Raw genomic sequence first — 19647 nt, forward strand, 5'->3', positions numbered from 1 at the left:
AGTTACTTGGTCAGGAACAAATACGTTTGTAAAATTCTACAAATTTGATACCCTGGCTGAGGAGGACCTGGAGTTCTCTCATTCGGTGCTGCAGAGTCATCCGCACTCTCCCGCCCGTTTGGGAGCTTTGGTATAATCCCCATGGTCCTTACGGAGTTCCCAGCATCCACTAGGACGTCAGAGAAAATAAGAATTTACTTACCGATAATTCTATTTCTCGTAGTCCGTAGTGGATGCTGGGCGCCCATCCCAAGTGCGGATTGTATGCAATACTGGTACATAATTATTGTTACCAAAAAAATTTGGGTTATTGCTGTAGTGAGCCATCTTTTCTAGAGGCTCCTCTATTATCATGCTGTTAACTGGGTTCAGATCACAAGTTGTACAGTGTGATTGGTGTGGCTGGTATGAGTCTTACCCGGGATTCAAAATCCTTCCTTATTGTGTACGCTCGTCCGGGCACAGTATCCTAACTGAGGCTTGGAGGAGGGTCATAGGGGGAGGAGCCAGTGCACACCAGGTGATCCTAAAGCTTTCTTTAGATGTGCCCAGACTCCTGCGGAGCCGCTATTCCCCATGGTCCTTACGGAGTTCCCAGCATCCACTACGGACTACGAGAAATAGAATTATCGGTAAGTAAATTCTTATTTTTTCAGGGCCCTGACAACGTCTAGCAACTTGGAGTCCTCCAAGTCCCTAGTAGCCGCAGGCACCACAATAGACTGGTTCAGGTGAAACGCTGACACCACCTTTGGGAGAAACTGGGGACGAGTCCTCAATTCTGCCCTATCCATATGGAAAATCAAATAAGGGCTTTTACAAGACAAAGCCGCCAATTCTGATACTCGCCTGGCAGAAGCCAAGACCAATAACATAACCACCTTCCACGTGAGATATTTCAGATCCACGGTTTTTAGTGGTTCAAACCAATGTGATTTTGAGAAACTCAACACCACGTTGAGATCCCAAGTTGCCACAGGAGGCACAAACGGGGGCTGAATATGCAGCACTCCCTTTACAAATGTCTGAACTTCAGGTACTGAAGCTAGTTCTTTCTGAAAGAAAATCGACAGAGCCGAGATCTGTACCTTAATGGAGCCCAGTTTTAGGCCCATATTCACTCCTGCTTGCAGGAAATGCAGAAATCGACCTAGTTGAAATTCCTCTGTTGGGGCCTTTTTGGCCTCACACCATGCAACATATTTCTGCCATATGCGGTGATAATGGTTTGCTGTAACCTCCTTCCTAGCTTTAATAAGCGTAGGAATGACTTCCTCCGGAATGCCCTTTTCCTTCAGGATCCAACTTTCAACCGCCATGCCGTCAAACGCAGCCGCGGTAAGTCTTGGAACAGACAGGGCCCCTGCTGTAGCAGGTCTTGTCTGAGCGGCAGAGGCCACGGGTCCTCTGAGATCATCTCTTGAAGTTCCGGATACCACGCTCTTCTTGGCCAATCCGGAACCACGAGAATTGTGTTTACTCCTCGCTTTCTTATTATTCTCAATACCTTTGGTATGAGAGGTAGAGGAGGGAACACATAAACTGACCGGTACACCCACGGTGTCACTAGAGCGTCCACAGCTATCGCCTGAGGGTCTCTTGACCTGGCGCAATACCTCTCTAGTTTTTTGTTTAGGCGGGACGCCATCATGTCCACCTGTGGACGACCCCATTGATTTACAATCATTTGGAAGACTTCTGGATGAAGTCCCCACTCTCCCGGGTGGAGGTCGTGCCTGCTGAGAAAGTCTGCTTCCCAGTTGTCTACTCCCGGGATGAACACTGCTGACAGTGCTAGTACATGATTCTCCGCCCATCGGAGAATTTTTGTGGCTTCTGCCATCGCCATCCTGCTTCTTGTGCCGCCCTGTCGATTCACATGGGCGACTGCCGTGATGTTGTCTGACTGGATCAGCACCGGCTGGTGTAGGAGCAGGGATTTTGCTTGACTTAGGGCATTGTAAATGGCCCTTAGTTCCAGAATATTTATGTGAAGGGCAGTCTCCTGACTTGACCATAGTCCCTGGAAGTTTCTTCCCTTTGTGACTGCCCCCCAGCCTCGTAGGCTGGCATCCGTGGTGACCAGGACCCAGTCCTGTATGCCGAATCTGCGGCCCTCCAGAAGATGAGCACTGTGCAGCCACCACAGAAGAGACACCCTGGTTCGCGGAGACAGGGTTATTAAACGATGCATCTGAAGATGCGATCCGGACCACTTGTCCAACAGGTCCCACTGAAAAATTCTGGCATGGAACCTGTCGAATGGAATTGCTTCGTAAGAAGCTACCATCTTTCCCAGGACCCGCGTGCAGTGATGCACCGATACCTGTTTTGGTTTTAGGAGGTCTCTGACTAGAGAAGACAACTCCTTGGCTTTCTCCTCCGGGAGAAACACTCTCTTTTCTGGGCCGTGTCCAGAATCATTCCCAGGAACATTAGACGTGTCGTGGGGACCAGCTGTGACTTTGGGATATTCAGAATCCAGCCGTGCTGGCTCAGCACTTCCTGAGATAGTGCTACTCCCACTAACAACTGTTCCTTGGATCGTGCCTTTATTAGGAGATCGTCCAAGTATGGGATAATTAAAACTCCCTTTTTTCGAAGGAGTATCATCATTTCCGCCATAACCTTGGTAAATACCCTCGGTGCCGTGGAGAGTCCAAACGGCAGCGTCTGGAATTGGTAATGGCAATCCTGTACCACAAATCTGAGGTACTCCTGGTGAGAATTGTAAATGGGGACATGCAGGTAAGCATCCTTGATGTCCAGGGATACCATGTAATCCCCCTCGTCCAGGGTTGCAATAACCGCCCTGAGCGATTCCATCTTGAACTTGAATTTTTTTATGTATGTGTTCAAGGATTTCAAATTTAAAATGGGTCTCACCGAACCGTCCGGTTTCGGCACCACAAATAGTGTGGAATAGTAACCCCGGCCTTGTTGAAGTAGGGGTACCTTGATTATCACCTGCTGGGAATACAGCTTGTGAATCGCTGCTAGCACCGCCTCCCTGTCTGAGGGAGCAATCGGCAAGGCGGATTTTAGGAAACGGCGGGGTGGAGTCGCCTCGAATTCCAGCCTGTATCCCTGAGATACTATTTGAAGGATCCAGGGATCCACCTGTGAGCGAGCCCACTGATCGCTGAAATTCCTGAGGCGGGCCCCCACCGTACCTGGCTCCGCCTGTGGAGCCCCACCGTCATGCGGCGGACTTGGAAGAGGAAGCGGGGGAGGACTTTTGTTCCTGGGAACCTGCTGTTTGCTGCAGCCTTTTTCCCCTGCCTCTGCCTCTTGACAGAAAAGACCCTCCTTTTCCCCGCTTGTTTTTCTGGGACCGAAAGGACTGAACCTGATAAAATGGCGCCTTCTTAGGCTGTGAGGGGACATGGGGTAAAAATGCTGACTTCCCAGACGTTGCTGTGGAAACTAGGTCGGAGAGACCATCCCCAAATAATTCCTCCCCCTTATAAGGCAAAACTTCCATGTGCCTTTTGGAATCTGCATCTCCAGTCCACTGGCGAGTCCATAAGCATCTCCTAGCAGAAATGGATATTGCACTTACTTTAGATGCCAGCCGGCAGATTTCCCTCTGTGCATCTCTCATGTATAAGACTGAGTCTTTGATATGGTCTATGGTTAGCAGAATCGTGTCTCTGTCTAATGTGTCAATATTTTCTGACAGTTTATCTGACCACGCAGCGGCAGCACTGCACATCCATGCTGACGCAATAGCTGGTCTAAGTATAATGCCTGAGTGTGTATATACAGACTTCAGGATCGCCTCCTGCTTTCTATCAGCAGGTTCCTTAAGGGCGGCCGTATCCTGGGACGGTAGTGCCACCTTTTTAGACAAACGTGTGAGCGCTTTATCCACCCTCGGGGGTGTTTCCCAACGTAACCTATCCTCTGGCGGGAAAGGGAACGCCATTAGTAGCTTCTTAGGAATTACCAATTTCTTATCAGGGGAAGCCCACGCTTTTCTAAGACTATAACTTTCTAAGAGCTCAGGAGAGCCCCTAGTGTGCATCCAACCTCGGCCGGGCACGAAATCTAATTGAGGCTTGGAGGAGGGTCATAGTGGGAGGAGCCAGTGCACACCAGGTAGTCTAAGATCTTTCTAGAGTGCCCAGCCTCCTTCGGAGCCCGCTATTCCCCATGGTCCTTACGGAGTTCCCAGCATCCACTAGGACGTCAGAGAAATTAACATGCTGTAACTAACCTGTATATATATTTATATGTATATGTGTGGTACTGTTCCATGGGCCTGTACCTCGAGCACAGACATGGTATTATTTGTGGGGGAGTGTTGTTAAAATTATATACGTATACTTCCCTCGGACCCCTCAGGGGTCGCAAGAATGTTATTTTGCCTGGTTTCTTCTCCCTGCTGTCGACGATTGCTAGGTTTTCTGTCGACCATAAGGTTTCCTGTCAGATCCACAACTGGGGCATTCAGTACATGGTCATACACATTCAGAACACATTGATGTCACTAGGGACCCGGACAATCCGCTTATGTGTGTGTGTGTGTGTGTGTATGTATATATATATATATATATATATATATATATATATATATATATATAATATATTACATTATGTATATTCATATTATGATTTCTAATGAGTGCTGAAGTAATAGTATTCCTTCTCATGTGCTGGTCGCTCTGTTGATAAAGCTCTAGGTCGGCCGTGACGAGTTGGTCTCAGATCCTCACAAGGAGTCCGAATGTTTATTATTTTCCCGCTGCGGATTGAATACTGTAAAAGTCAACTCCTGGTCGACACGAGCCCTGTCTCAAAGGATCGTATACAGGAAGCTAAGTGATATTTTATTCTATACTTTGGAGTTATTTGCATTACATGCACATGGGGGAGTGTTTGTATTCGGAAAGGCATCCAATAGAATTACCCTATAGAGAGAGGGGGTGTGTCTTATGTTGATTCTGCTCTATAACATGGCGGCAGGCTGCCGTGCGACTGCAGTAGAAATGCTGAGGCTGACTACGAGAGATACTGGAGTGTTTCCCTGGGACGGTGTACCACTGTTTGGGGAGGCCTCAGTCAATCTCGGCGGATACCACTGGTAAGTGTAACTTCGTGAGTTAGAGTCCCTCACAACGGTTGGTGACGCATTCTGCTGTGGGATTCAGTCATTTTAACCGGTTCGATACCGTTCTTTTTTCCCTTTCTGTGCAGATAGTGGACGGTGAAAAGGTAAGAGTTCTGCAGCCTTGTCAGGTTCGCAGAAGTGGATGTCGTTTTCTGTTTCTACCACATCCACCGCATGTCGCTGGGTCTATCTGGCTGGAGGCCACTCCTGTGGAACTCGTCCACTACTCTTCAGTCAGTCCGGGAATGGACTTGGACCTGTGAGTTAATAATGGAATCCAAAGGGGGACATACTGGAGTTTACAGATGATTCCCCTCACTGATTTTTCAAATAGATCTTGCCGTTTCCCCTCTGGAAGGGGAGGTAGTACGCGACGCCATACCAGAGTTGCTTCAAGGTCAGGGCATTGTCCTGCAGTTCCTGGTTAAAAAAAAAAAAAAAAGGGGGAAAACAGAGATTTCTCCTTACGAAGTTGAACTACAGGATGGAATCTCTCAGGCCAGGGAGCTCCAGTACGTAAAGGTAGAAAGGGGTTTAGATGAATTTTTCTCTGCATTCAGCTTACCTGGGTTGATATCCAGGACTGTCTTTGCCATTTCACCGGAGTGATGGCAGTAGGATGGTATTCTTTCACTAGTGAGAGCCATTGTTATTCTGTACTGGGACACTCTCCTGATTAAGGCGAGGTCAAGACACAAGTGCAAATCGTTGTTTCTCTCTGAGTGTTCTTCAACACAGGGAATGGCTGTTTTCCCAACGACGTAGACGTCGGTATCAGAGTAGATACGAAACGGTTGAAGTTCTCTGTGTTTTCCTGTGGAAAGAGGTCTGCGGATCCGGAGTCGGGTCAGATTTGCAGTGACAATCCATCAATATGTTCCGTTGATGAAGAAGATGGTGCGGCCTAAGAGGCCTTTTCGGTGAGCAGGTCAAATGCCAGAGTGGTTTTCACGGGGCCAGTTGGAAATGTGGTCTGAATCTCACCTGCACATGCTGGGAAGCTTGTCTGCAATAAGCTTTCTTGAATTAAGAGCTATTTTCAGTGAACATATGCTTAGTTATCTGCACGTGTTAATTCTGTTGAGCGACTTGACAGCAGTGGTGTTAGTAAGCCGCTAGGGCGGAACAAGGAGCAAAGCAGCAATGGCAGATGCCGTAAAAGTTTTCTGCTGGGTGGAAAGACTGGTAAACGCTATATTAGCAGTCTTAGTTCCGGATGTGAACGATGGAGAAATAGTTTCCTCTGCAGACGCGATCTCCATCCGGGAGAAATACTGTCGTCATCGAGAAGTTTCGCTGAAGCGACAAGTCTTTGAGGAGTGCCTCACTTGGACATGTTGGCATCTCACCTCATCGAGAGACCTCAGGTATATTGTTCCAGGTCAGAGGACAATCAAGCTATAGCAGTGGACGTCCTCGGGACACCTTGGGTTTTTTCAGTCGGTCTATGTGTCCCGTCCGTTATCACTCTTCTGAAGGTGATAAACGTAATAAGAACAAAGGTTCAGGCGATCCTCATCGTTACAGTCTAAACAAGGAGGGCTTGGTATCCAGTTCTTCAAGATTTACTCATAGAAGATCCCTGGCCTCTTCCTCTACGTGAGGAACTGTTACAGCAAGATCCGGGCGTGTATCAAGACTTACAGTGGCTGCGTTTGACGGCGTGGCGATTCAATGCCATATCCTTGCCAGAAAGGGGATTCCCAGTGACGTCATTGCCAATCTTCTTCAGGCTAGAAAAGAAGCAAAGCCTTACCACCGTGTTTGGAGAAAATATGTGTCTTGGTGTGAATCCAAGAAAGCTACTACGGAAGCTTCAGCTGGGTCGTTCTTCTCCATTCTTTGCAAGCAGGTGTGGGTGCAGGCCTAGAGTTAGGCTCCATTCAAGTGCGGCTTTGACCTTATGCATTTTCTTTCAAGAAAGAACTGGCGACCTTTCTGGAAGTTCGTGGAAGGAGTACTGCACATCCAACCTCCATTTGTGCCCCCATTGGCACCGTGGGACCTTGACGTGGTGTTGCATTTTCTTGTGTCACAATGATTGGAACGTTTATGAAAGGTTGTGTTAAAATTTATTTCTTGGAGAGTGGTCATGCTTTTGGCTTTGGCGTCCGCAAGGCGGGTGTCGGAAGTAGCGGCTGGGTCTCACAAGAGCCCCTGTTTGATCTTCCAGGTGGATAGAGCAGAATTGAGAACTCTGATAATAGTTCTGCCAAAAGTGGTTTCAGTGTTTCGCAGAAACCAGCCTATTTGATGCCTGTGGTTACTTAAGCATTGGCTGATTCAAGGTCTCTCGATGTAGTCAGGGCTTTGAATATTTATGTCACCAATTTGGCTCAGATTGGGGAAACAGAGGCTCTGTTTGTCCGGTATGCTCCCAGCGTGATTGGGGCGCCTGCGTCTCTGCAGTCGGTTACACACTAGATCTGTGATCCGATTCGGCGTGCTCGTTCTATGGCTGGATTGCCGTTACCGAATTCGGTGGTGACCCATTCTACTAGGAAGGTGGGCTCTTCTTGGGCGGATGCCCGAGGAGTCTCGGCGGTTCAACTTTGCCGAGCGGATACTTGGTCGGGTTCAAACACTTTTGCTAAGCTCTACAAGTTTGATACCCTGGCTGATGGGGACCTCATGTTTGCTCAATCTGTACTGCAGAGTCGTCCGCACTCTCCCGCTCGGTCTGGAGCTTTGGTATAAACCCCATGGTCCTTACGGAGTCCCCAGCATCCTCTAGGACGTATGAGAAAATAGGATTTTTATACCTACCGGTAAATCCTTTTCTCTTAGTCTGTAGAGGATGCTGGGCGCAGTGCGTACTGTATCTGCAGTTATTGGTTATGGTTACACTCTTGTGGTGTTTCTTTTCTGTCAGGCTGTTGCTGACGTTGTGCATGCCATGGCATGCGGTGTCTGATTATTGGTTGTGTTGACACACAGGTTGTGTTACATATTCTCTCAGCATGTGGCTGTGTATTTTCCATGCCGTTGGCTGGTGTTCTATCGAATGCCACGTTCTGCGGTATGTTCATGGTGTGAGCTGGTATGACACTCACCGTGTTTAAACAATAAATTATTTCCTCGAAATGTCCGTCTCCCTGGGCATAGTTTCTAACTGAGGTCTGGAGGAGGGGCATAGAGGGAGGAGCCAGTTAACACCCTTTCAAAGTCTTGAAGTGCCCATGTCTCCTGCGGATCCCGTCTATACCCCATGGTCCTTACGGAGTCCCCAGCATCCTTTACGGACTAAGAGAAAAGGATTTACCGGTAGGTATTAAAATCCTATTATTATTATTATAATACAGAGGGAGCAGCCTGTGGTGTCCTGTTAATAATAATAATAATAACGGGACTGCTCCCTCTGTATAGTAATAACAACAACAGGACACTACAGACTGCTCCCCTTGTATAATAATAATAATAATAACGGGACTGCTCCCTCTGTATAGTAATAACAACAACATGACACTACAGACTGCTCCCCTTGTATAATAATAATAATAATAATAATAATAATAATAATAATAACGGGACTGCTCCCTCTGTATAGTAATAACAACAACAGGACACTACAGACTGCTCCCCTTGTATAATAATAATAATAATAATAATAATAATAATATTATACAAGGGGAGCAGCCTGTAGTGTCCTGTTGTTGTTATTACTATACAGAGGGAGCAGCCTGTGGTGTCCTGTTGTTGTTGTTGTTGTTGTTGTTGTTGTTGTTGTAGTAATAATAATAATACAGGGGAGCAGCCTATAGTGTCTTGTTGTTGTTGTTGTTGTTGTTGTTGTTGTTATTATTATTATTATACAGGGGAGCAGTCTCTGGTGTTCTATATTATTATTATAATACAGGAGTAGCAGCCTGTGGTGTCCTGTAATTATTATTATTATTATTATACAGGGTGAGCAGCCTGTGGTGTCCTGATATTATTATTATTATTATTATTATTATTATTATTATTATACAGGAGTAGCAGCCTGTGGTGTCCTGTTGTTGTTATTATTATTATTATACAGGGTGAGCAGCCTGTGGTGTCCTGTTATTATTATACAGGGTGAGCAGCCTGTGGTGTCCTGTAATTATTATTATTATTATTATTATTATTATTATTATACAGGGTGAGCAGCCTGTGGTGTCCTGTTATTATTATACAGGAGTAGCAGCCTGTGGTGTCCTGTTATTATTATACAGGGAGAGCAGCCTGTGGTGTCCTGTTATTATTATACAGGGTGAGCAGCCTGTGGTGTCCTGTTATTATACAGGGTGAGCAGCCTGTGGTGTCCTGTTATTATTATAATACAGGAGTAGCAGCCTGTGGTGTCCTGTTGTTGTTGTTGTTGTTGATGATGATGATATTATTATTATTATTATTATTATTATTATTATACAGGGTGAGCAGCCTGTGGTGTCCTGTAATTATTATTATTATTATACAGATGGAGCAGCCTGTGGTGTCCTGTTATTATTATACAGGGTGAGCAGCCTGTGGTGTCCTGTTATTATTATAATACAGGAGTAGCAGCCTGTGGTGTCCTATTATTATTATTATTATTATTATTATTATTATTATACAGGATGAGCAGCCTGTGGTGTCCTGTAATTATTATTATTATTATACAGGATGAGCAGCCTGTGGTATCCTGTAATTATTATTATTATTATTCAGGAGTAGCAGCCTGTGGTGTCCTGTTGTTGTTGTTGTTGTTGTTGTTGTTATTATTATTATTATTATTATTATTATTATACAGGGTGAGCAGCCTGTGGTGTCCTGTAATTATTATTATTATACAGGGTGAGCAGCCTGTGGTGTCCTGTTATTATTATACAGGGTGAGCAGCCTGTGGTGTCCTGTTATTATTATACAGGGTGAGCGGCCTGTGGTGTCCTGTTATTATTATACAGGGTGAGCAGCCTGCAGTGTCCTGTTATTATTATACAGATGGAGCAGCCTGTGGTGTCCTGTTATTATAGTGTTCCTTCTAGGCTGTCTCAGCAGGGTGCTGCCCCCTGCCCTGTCTCAGTACACCCTGCAGGACCATAAATCGCCCCCTTGTATACAGAATGCAGCAGGCAGAGTGCAGGTTACAATGTTGTCGTCTACTCCTTGCCCACCTCTGGAACTGGAACACAATTTCTATCCTTAGTGAACTGGATGGCAGAGGAGGCACTGTAATAACACAGCACACTGATAAAGAGGAAAAGAACAGGGAAAGCAGTGAGCATGTTCTGCTTACAGTATTTCCCGAGTAGAACAGACTTATTTTTTTCCTATATATTTTAACCCATTGTTTAATTTTTCTGTTTTACAACACATAGAAGACTGGACATATACAGTATGTTTCTCAGTATAGATGTTAGGGGTCTTATATGTATGTATGTATGTATGGGTATATGATTTACTAAAGGCAAAATGTATGTACAAAAACTATAAACATATGCGCTATGCTTTGTGTGCAAAGTGTCACATCAATAATGTGCCCTTCAAAACAAAAATGTGCCCTCTTCACTGCTCAGCACCCTGCCCTAAAAATATCCTAGAGTGAACACTATATTATAATACAGGGGGAGTAGCCTGTGGTGTCCTTTTACTATTATTATTATTATTATTATTATTATTATTATTATTATACAGGAGGAGCAACCTGTGGTGTCCTGTTAATAAAGACATGTTATTATTTTTATACTGGGGTGCAGCCTTTAGTGTCGTTATTATTATTATTATTATTATTAATTTTATTATATGTAATTGTGGGGATTGAAAATATTGCTCAAATTCTAGGATATATTAAAGCAAGGACCATAATATCCCTGGCATGTGTAACTGATGATAATTAGAGCAGTATGAAGCAAATGTATATCACACTCCTGGAAGTGTCACTGTGACATCACTTATCTATAGTAATAATACAGGGAGGTGAGAAGGTCTGGGATAGTCACTCTGATGTCACATATATATATATATATAAATAATACAGGGACATGACTGCGGAGGTTATGAGGTCTGGGATAGTCACTCTGACGTCACTTATATATATAGAAATAAGACAGGGACATGACTGCGGAGGTGAGGGGATCTGGGAGCGTCACTTTGACATCACTTATATCTGTAGTAATACTGGGACATGACTGGGGAGGTGAGGGGGTCTGGGAGTGTCACTTTAACATCACTTATATATATATATAGTAATAATACAGGGATATGACTGGGCAGGTGAGGGAATCTGGGAGCATCACTGTGGCATCACTTATATCTATAGTAATAAAGGGACATGACTGGGAAGGTAAGGGGATCTGGGAATGTCACAGTGACATCATTAATATCTATAGTAATAATAGAGGGACATCATTGGGGAGGTGAGGGGGACCTGGGAGTGCCACAGTGACAAGAGAAAGAAAGTAGACTTCATTGTGGGCGCACTCTTGTGAAGAAATAATGAGATATTCTCAAAAAATAAAACGTAACTTTTATTACAAATGATTAAGAAATTATGCAATCTCCTGAGAACAAATAATGTCTGCCACCTTCCCCCTGGCTGTCTCCTGCCGCCTTTCCCCTGCCTGTCTCTTGCCGCCTTTGCCCTGCCTGTCTCTTGCCGCCTTTTCCCTGCCTGTCTCCTGCCACCTCCACCCTGCAGCCCACCTGCCTGTCTCCTGCAACCTTTCCCCTGCCTGTCACCTGCAACTTTTTCCCTGCCTGTCGCCTGCAACCTTTCCCTTGCCTGTCTCCTGCAGCCTTTCCCATGCCTGTCTCCTGCCACTTTTCCCCTGCCGGTCTTCTGCCACCCCCTTGCCTGTCTCCTGCCACCTCTGCTACACCATCGGCTGGATCTGTGAATTCTGAGGTTACGGAGACTGTACGCTGCAGCTCCATGAATGAGGCCATGAAATTTCCCTCAGGAGACCCTGTCCCTTCACAACCAATTCTCACCCTTACACCACTTCATGGCTGCAGCCATACTCGTCTGACAACTCAGGACACATAGAGCACATGCTCCGTATGGGTCGTGCACATGAGCGGTGTACCGAACATCAGCTCATTGTGACTCCACCCACAATAGCGCTACACTCTAGATCAGGCCCACTATGCAGTACAGCCTTATGGGGCTGGGTCACAGGAACCTCGCAGACACTGACCAGGACTCTATGGCTGTGGGGAAATAGGAGACTTAATGACCACTCTATTCCATATTTACTATGTTACATGTGCAATATGTTTTATGTATTATATTTATTCCAAGGAACTCCAGCTGTGGGGAACGGACACTTTATTACACATCACACGTTCTGTATTCTCTCTGATTCACCGAGGATGGACAAGGACAGGAGTCACAGGACTGAGAGGATAATAAATATCACCCTGGAGATCATCTACCTGCTGACTGGGGAGGTGAGTGGATCTGGGAGCATCACATTGACCTTATATCTATAGTAATAATACAGGGATATGACTGGGGAGGTGAGGGGATCTGGGAGGATCACTGTGACTACTTATATCTATAGTAATAATACAAGGACATGACTGGGGAGGTGAAGGGATATGGGAACGTCACAGTGACCTTATATCTATAGTGATAATACAGGGACATGACTGGGAAGGTGAGGGGATCTGGGAGCATCACTGTGGCCTTATATCTATAGTAATAATACAGGGACATGACTGGGGAGGTGAGGAGATCTGGGAGCATCACTGTGACCTTATATCTATAGTAATAATACAGGAACATGACTGGGGAGGTGAGGGGATCTAGGAGTGTCACCGTGACATCACTTATATCTATAGTAATTATACAGGGACATGACTGGGGAGGTGATAGGATCTGGAAGCATCAATGTGACCTTATATCTATAGTAATACAGGGACATGACTGGGGAGGTGAGGGGATCTGAGTGCGTCACTGTGACATCTCTAATATCTATAGTCATAATACAGGGATATGACTGGGGAGGTGAGGGAATCAGAGCATCACAGTGAGGTCACATGTCTATAGTAATAATACAGGGATGTCACTGGGGAGGTGAGGGGATCTGGGAGCATCACAGTGACATCACGTATATCTATAGTAATAATACAGGGACTTGACTTGGGAGGCGATGGAATCTTGGAGCTTCATAGTGACGTCACTCATCTATAGTAATAATACAGGGACATGACTGGGGAGGTGAGAGGATTTTGAAGCGTTACTGATAAGTAACTTATATCTATAGTAAATACAGGGACTTGACAACGGAGGTGGGGGGATCTGGGAGTGGCGCAGTGATGTCACATATCTATAGCAATAACACAGGGGCATGACTGGGGAGGTAAGGGGATCTGGGATCGTCACAGTGGCATCACATATCTATAGTAAATACAGAGACATGACTGGGGAGGGAAGGGGATCTGGTAGCGACGCAGTGATGTCACATATCTATAGTAATAACACATGGACATGACAGGGGAGGTGATCTGGGAGTGTCACAGTGACATCACTTATATCTATAGTAATAATACAAGGACATGACTGGGGAGGTGAAGGGATCTGGGAGCATCACTTTGACGTCACATATATCTATAGTATTAATACAGGGACATAACTGCGGAGGTGAGGGGTTTGGGAGCGTCACAGTGATGTTACTTTTGTCTATAGTAATAAAACAGGGACATGACTGGGGAAGTGAGTGAATCTGGGAGTGTCACAGTGACATCACTTATATCTTTAGTAATAATTCAGTGACATGACTGGGGAGGTGAATTGATCTGGGATCATCACAGTGACATCACTTACATCTATAGTAATAATACAGTGATGTGACTGGGGAGGTGAGGGGGTCTTGGAGCCTCACAGTGACATCACTTATATCTAAAGTAATTATACAAGGACATGACTGGGGAGGTGAGGGAATCGGAGCGTCATAGTGAGGTCACTTATATCTATATTAATGATACAGTAATGTGACTGGGCAGGTGAGGGGGTCTTGGAGCCTCACAGTGACATCACTTATATCTATAGTAATAATACAGGGACACGACTGAGGAGGTTAAGGGATCTTGGAGCTTCATAGTGACGTCACTTATATCTATAGTAATAATACAGGGACATGACTGGGGAGGTGAGGGGATCTGGGAGTGTATATATTGATATTTGATGTCTCCACCTTTACACAGGATTACACAATCGTGAAGAAGACATCCAATGGGTGTGAGACACCCAGCAGCCATCCCCATGTATCAGGAGGACTGAGAAGAACCCAGAGCCCAATCACGGTGCCTCCACCTCACTCACTGACACATGAGAGACACAATGACAAGAAGATCCTGGAACTCACCAACAAGATCATTCAGCTGCTGACTGGAGAGGTGACTGCTGGGAATGGGGCATTATACAGTAACAACGGGGGACGTGTCTGGGTGATGACTGGAGAGGTGACTGCTGGGAAAGGGGCATTATACAGTAACACCAGGGGACGTGTCTGGGTGATGACTGGAGAGGTGACTGCTGGGAATGTAACATTATACAGTAACATCGGGGGATGTGTCTGGGTGATGCCTGGAGAGGTAACTGCTTGGAATGGGGCATTATACAGTAACACCAGTGGATGTGTATGGGTGATGACTGGAGAGGTGACTGCTGGGAATGGGACATTATACAGTAACACCAGGGGACGTGTCTGGGTGATGACTGGAGAGGTGACTGCTGGGAATGGGGCATTATACAGTAACACCCTGGTATGTGTCTGGGTGATGACTGGAGAGGTGCCTGCTGGGAATGGGACATTATACAGTAACACCAGGGGATGTGTCTGGGTGATGACTGGAGAGGTGACTGCTGGGAATGGGGCATTATACAGTAACACCAGGGGACGTGTATGGATGATGACTGGAGAGGTGACTTCTGGGAATGGGGCATTATACAGTAACACCAGGTGATGTGTCTGGGTGATGACTGGAGAGATGACTGCTGGGAATGGGACATTATACAGTAACACCAGGGGATGTGTCTGGGTGGTGATTGGAGAGGTGACTGGTGGGAATGGGGTATTATACAGTAACACCAGGGGATGTGTCTGGGTGATGACTGGAGAGGTGACTGCTTGGAATGGGACTTTATACAGTAACACAAGGGGACGTGTCTGGGTGATGACTGGAGAGGTGACTGCTGGGAATGGGGCATTATACAATAACACCAGGGGATGTGTCTGGGTGATGACTGGAGAGGTGACTGCTGGGAATGGGACATTATACAGTAACACCAGGGAATGTGTCTGGGTAATGACTGGAGAGGTGACTGCTGGGAATGGGACATTATACAGTAACACCAGGGGATGTGTCTGGGTGATGACTGGAGAGGTGACTGCTGGGAATGGGACATTATACAGTAACACCAGGGGACGTGTCTGGGTGATGACTGGAGAGGTGACTGCTGGGAATGGGACATTATACAGTAACACCGGGGGACGTGTCTGGGTGATGACTGTATCACTGTGTGTGTCAGGTTCCTATAAGGTGTCAGGGTGTCACTGTCTATGTCTCCATGCAGGAGGGGGAGTATATAGGGGAACACAGGGGTCTGTACAAGGACGTGATGATGGAGAATCACCGGCCCCTCACATCACTGGGTAAGAGGAGACTGTCATCTATTGTACAGGGGAGAGCAGGTATGGGGGCCCCTATATACACACATCATCTGATAATCACATATATACACTGTACTCAGTCACTGTGTGTCTCCTACAGATGGGCCCAGTAACAGAGATACCCCAGAGAGATGTCCCCGTCCTCTGTATTCCCAGGATTGTACAGAGGAGAATCACAGGACCCCACAGGAGGATCAGGTAGGTGGGATTTAGGGTCTCCCCAATATACCAAAGTGACTGTCACTATATGATCTGTAGAGAAGCTGTGTGTCTTATACACTGACATTATACTGTTTCACCTCAGTCTAATCTGACTGTATGCAAATGTCATTGTATTTCTCTTTCATCCACTAGGGGACACTGGAGTCTTATACAGTAGGGGTCTAAAGCTTGCAACCGGAGGTGTGGCACAATCTAAAATTAGCATTGTCTGCACAGCCGGCTCCTCCCCCTTCACATCCCTCCTCCCTCAGTTTGAAAAATTGTGCCTAGGCGGTAACATTACAGAAAACTCAGGCTGCGTCAACCTAATGAAAAGGAGGACAAAAGCCTTTGAATTAGAGAGACAATGATCCCATATAAAGGGATCTGCATCTCTCTATGGAAAATCCGGAGCACAGAGTCAGCATTTCCATGGGCAGTGAGTACTGGTGGGTAATATGGGCCTTAGATAGAAAGGCAGAGGCTGCTGCCTCCAGGCTTCCTGTAACTTATGTCCTGGCAGACTAGCAGCGCAGCTCCCCCGCCGCGCCCACTTCTTTTATACACACAGCGCGGGCTCAAACACTCCCTGGCCGGCTTCTACTCCCGCTGCATGTCAGCCCCCCGCCCCCCTCTACATCGGAGGGAGACGCATCGCGGCTGTCAGCGGCGGCATCCTCACATACAGCGGGGACGCGCACTGACCTCCCGCCGCACGCTGAAATGGTCTCTAGCTCTCTCCCACCGCCAGCGGAGGGAGACACAGCGCGCCTGTCAGTAGCAGCATCACACACACTACGGGCGCTTGGGAAGTGCGTCCACCGCCCGGTTAGATGATCTCTCGTCCCTTCCCGCCGCCAGCGGAGGGCTGAGGGTGACGACAAAGGGGGAAATTAATAGAAACTGATCCTCTTGCTAGTAAGTCCGGCCTGGGGCAGCCGTTAAGGAGGTAGAGTGACCCTAGGAAGGACCCAGAGAGCCTTAGTAATAAATATTTATTAAATAAATGGCGGCCATTTTTAAATGAATAGAGGCGCCAAAAGGACTCTCTCAGGCGTTATTACCATTAGAATAGACGGGCTTCCTGGCCGGTCAGAGCAGAGGGAGGGGTTATTATAATAGAGCAACTGCTCCCTCTACTGGACATTTGTATTTAGGACTCTCTCAGGCGTTATTACCATTAGAATAGACGGGCTTCCTGGCCGGTCAGAGCAGAGGGACGGGTTATTATAATAGAGCAACTGCTCCCTCTACTGGACATTTGTATTTAGGACTCTCTCAGGCGTTATTACCATTAGAATAGACGGGCTTCCTGGCCGGTCAGAGCAGAGGGAGGGGTTATTATAATAGAGCAACTGCTCCCTCTACTGGACATTTGTATTTAGGACTCTCTCAGGCGTTATTACCTTTAGAATAGACGGGCTTCCTGGCCGGTCAGAGCAGAGGGACGGGTTATTATAATAGAGCAACTGCTCCCTCTACTGGACATTTGTATTTAGGACTCTCTCAGGCGTTATTACCTTTAGAATAGACGGGCTTCCTGGCCGGTCAGAGCAGAGGGAGGGGTTATTATAATAGAGCAACTGCTCCCTCTACTGGACATTTGTATTTAGGACTCTCTCAGGCGTTATTACCTTTAGAATAGACGGGCTTCCTGGCCGGTCAGAGCAGAGGGAGGGGTTATTATAATAGAGCAACTGCTCCCTCTACTGGACATTTGTATTTAGGACTCTCTCAGGCGTTATTACCTTTAGAATAGACGGGCTTCCTGGCCGGTCAGAGCAGAGGGACGGGTTATTATAATAGAGCAACTGCTCCCTCTACTGGACATTTGTATTTAGGACTCTCTCAGGCGTTATTACCTTTAGAATAGACGGGCTTCCTGGCCGGTCAGAGCAGAGGGAGGGGTTATTATAATAGAGCAACTGCTCCCTCTACTGGACATTTGTATTTAGGACTCTCTCAGGCGTTATTACCTTTAGAATAGACGGGCTTCCTGGCCGGTCAGAGCAGAGGGAGGGGTTATTATAATAGAGCAACTGCTCCCTCTACTGGACATTTGTATTTAGGACTCTCTCAGGCGTTATTACCATTAGAATAGACAGGCTTCCTGGCCGGTCAGAGCAGAGGGACGGGTTATTCTAATAGAGCAACTGCTCCCTCTACTGGACATTTGTATTTAGGACTCTGCTGCAATGGATTTTCAATGGATTCTGACAGGCATTTTTATGCTTTAGATTTTCAAGGGACTTCTAAACAAAAGATCCCGATGAAATGATGGGAACGACTGGATCACAACCCCGACCTCAGAACTGAAATACAGTTGGGTGTGTGAGGGTTGCAACGAGGCTGGTGATATTATTATTATAAATTGTTATTTTTTGTTTTGTGTGTAGTGTTTAGAAAGATCCAGCTAGGGGGATCCAGTGTACCTTTACTCCCATCACCCATTACCGTCTTTCTGTTCCTATTATAAAGGGGGGAAGCACTGAGGAGCGCTCTATGGGGTACGGCTTCAAATGTCGCCAACACTAAGACTTATTATGTTTCCACAAAATGTAGTAAGATGAGCAAGGGTGAGCGGCTCCTGGGTATGCGTTGCCTGTCTAGTTAAGGGCGTCCAGCACGGGAGGAAGGCTCCGCCAAGGTCATGGGAGCAAGCCCTAACAGGTATTTCAAAGGAAATGTCAGAATCCCGCAAACAGCAGTCGGAAAGGACTGAGGGATTCTCAAAGACTATGGAGGAATTTCTGATTTAAATTAATCCCTCCTGCGCAAGCATAAAGAAATTAGAGATGAGCGCCGGAAATTTTTCGGGTTTTGTGTTTTGGTTTTGGGTTCGGTTCCGCGGCCGTGTTTTGGGTTCGACCGCGTTTTGGCAAAACCTCACCGAATTTTTTTTGTCGGATTCGGGTGTGTTTTGGATTCGGGTGTTTTTTTAAAAAAACCCTAAAAAACAGCTTAAATCATAGAATTTGGGGGTAATTTTGATCCCAAAGTATTATTAACCTCAAAAAACATAATTTACACTCATTTTCAGCCTATTCTGAACACATCACACCTCACAATATTATTTTTAGTCCTAAAATTTGCACCGAGGTCGCTGTGTGAGTAAGATAAGCGACCCTAGTGGCCGACACAAACACCGGGCCCATCTAGGAGTGGCACTGCAGTGTCACGCAGGATGGCCCTTCCAAAAAACCCTCCCCAAACAGCACATGACGCAAAGAAAAAAAGAGGCGCAATGAGGTAGCTGACTGTGTGAGTAAGATTAGCGACCCTAGTGGCCGACACAAACACCGGGCACATCTAGGAGTGGCACTGCAGTGTCACGCAGGATGTCCCTTCCAAAAAACCCTCCCCAAACAGCACATGACGCAAAGAAAAAAAGAGGCGCAATGAGGTAGCTGTGTGAGTAAGATTAGCGACCCTAGTGGCCGACACAAACACCGGGCCCATCTAGGAGTGGCACTGCAGTGTCACGCAGGATGTCCCTTCCAAAAAACCCTCCCCAATCAGCACATGATGCAAAGAAAAAGAAAAGAAAAAAGAGGTGCAAGATGGAATTATCCTTGGGCCCTCCCACCCACCCTTATGTTGTATAAACAAAACAGGACATGCACACTTTAACCAACCCATCATTTCAGTGACAGGGTCTGCCACACGACTGTGACTGATATGACGGGTTGGTTTGGACCCCCCCCAAAAAAGAAG

General features: G+C 46.4%; 1 protein-coding gene across 2 annotated transcripts in view; it reads left to right on the top strand.

Annotated features, from left to right (window-relative positions):
- Positions 1–15643: 15643 nt before the first annotated feature.
- Positions 15644–19647, top strand: part of LOC134984629 (oocyte zinc finger protein XlCOF7.1-like) — a 177773-nt gene continuing 173769 nt past the window's right edge. For both annotated transcript variants that reach the window (XM_063950173.1, XM_063950174.1), the window contains exons 1-2: positions 15644–15714; positions 15833–15930. In XM_063950173.1, the coding sequence (XP_063806243.1) occupies positions 15681–15714; positions 15833–15930 (132 nt within the window). In that variant the 5' untranslated portion in view covers positions 15644–15680. The remainder of the gene's footprint in view (positions 15715–15832; positions 15931–19647) is intronic.

This window comes from Pseudophryne corroboree (genome assembly GCF_028390025.1).
Source record: "Pseudophryne corroboree isolate aPseCor3 chromosome 3 unlocalized genomic scaffold, aPseCor3.hap2 SUPER_3_unloc_7, whole genome shotgun sequence".
NCBI classification, from domain to species: domain Eukaryota; kingdom Metazoa; phylum Chordata; class Amphibia; order Anura; family Myobatrachidae; genus Pseudophryne; species Pseudophryne corroboree.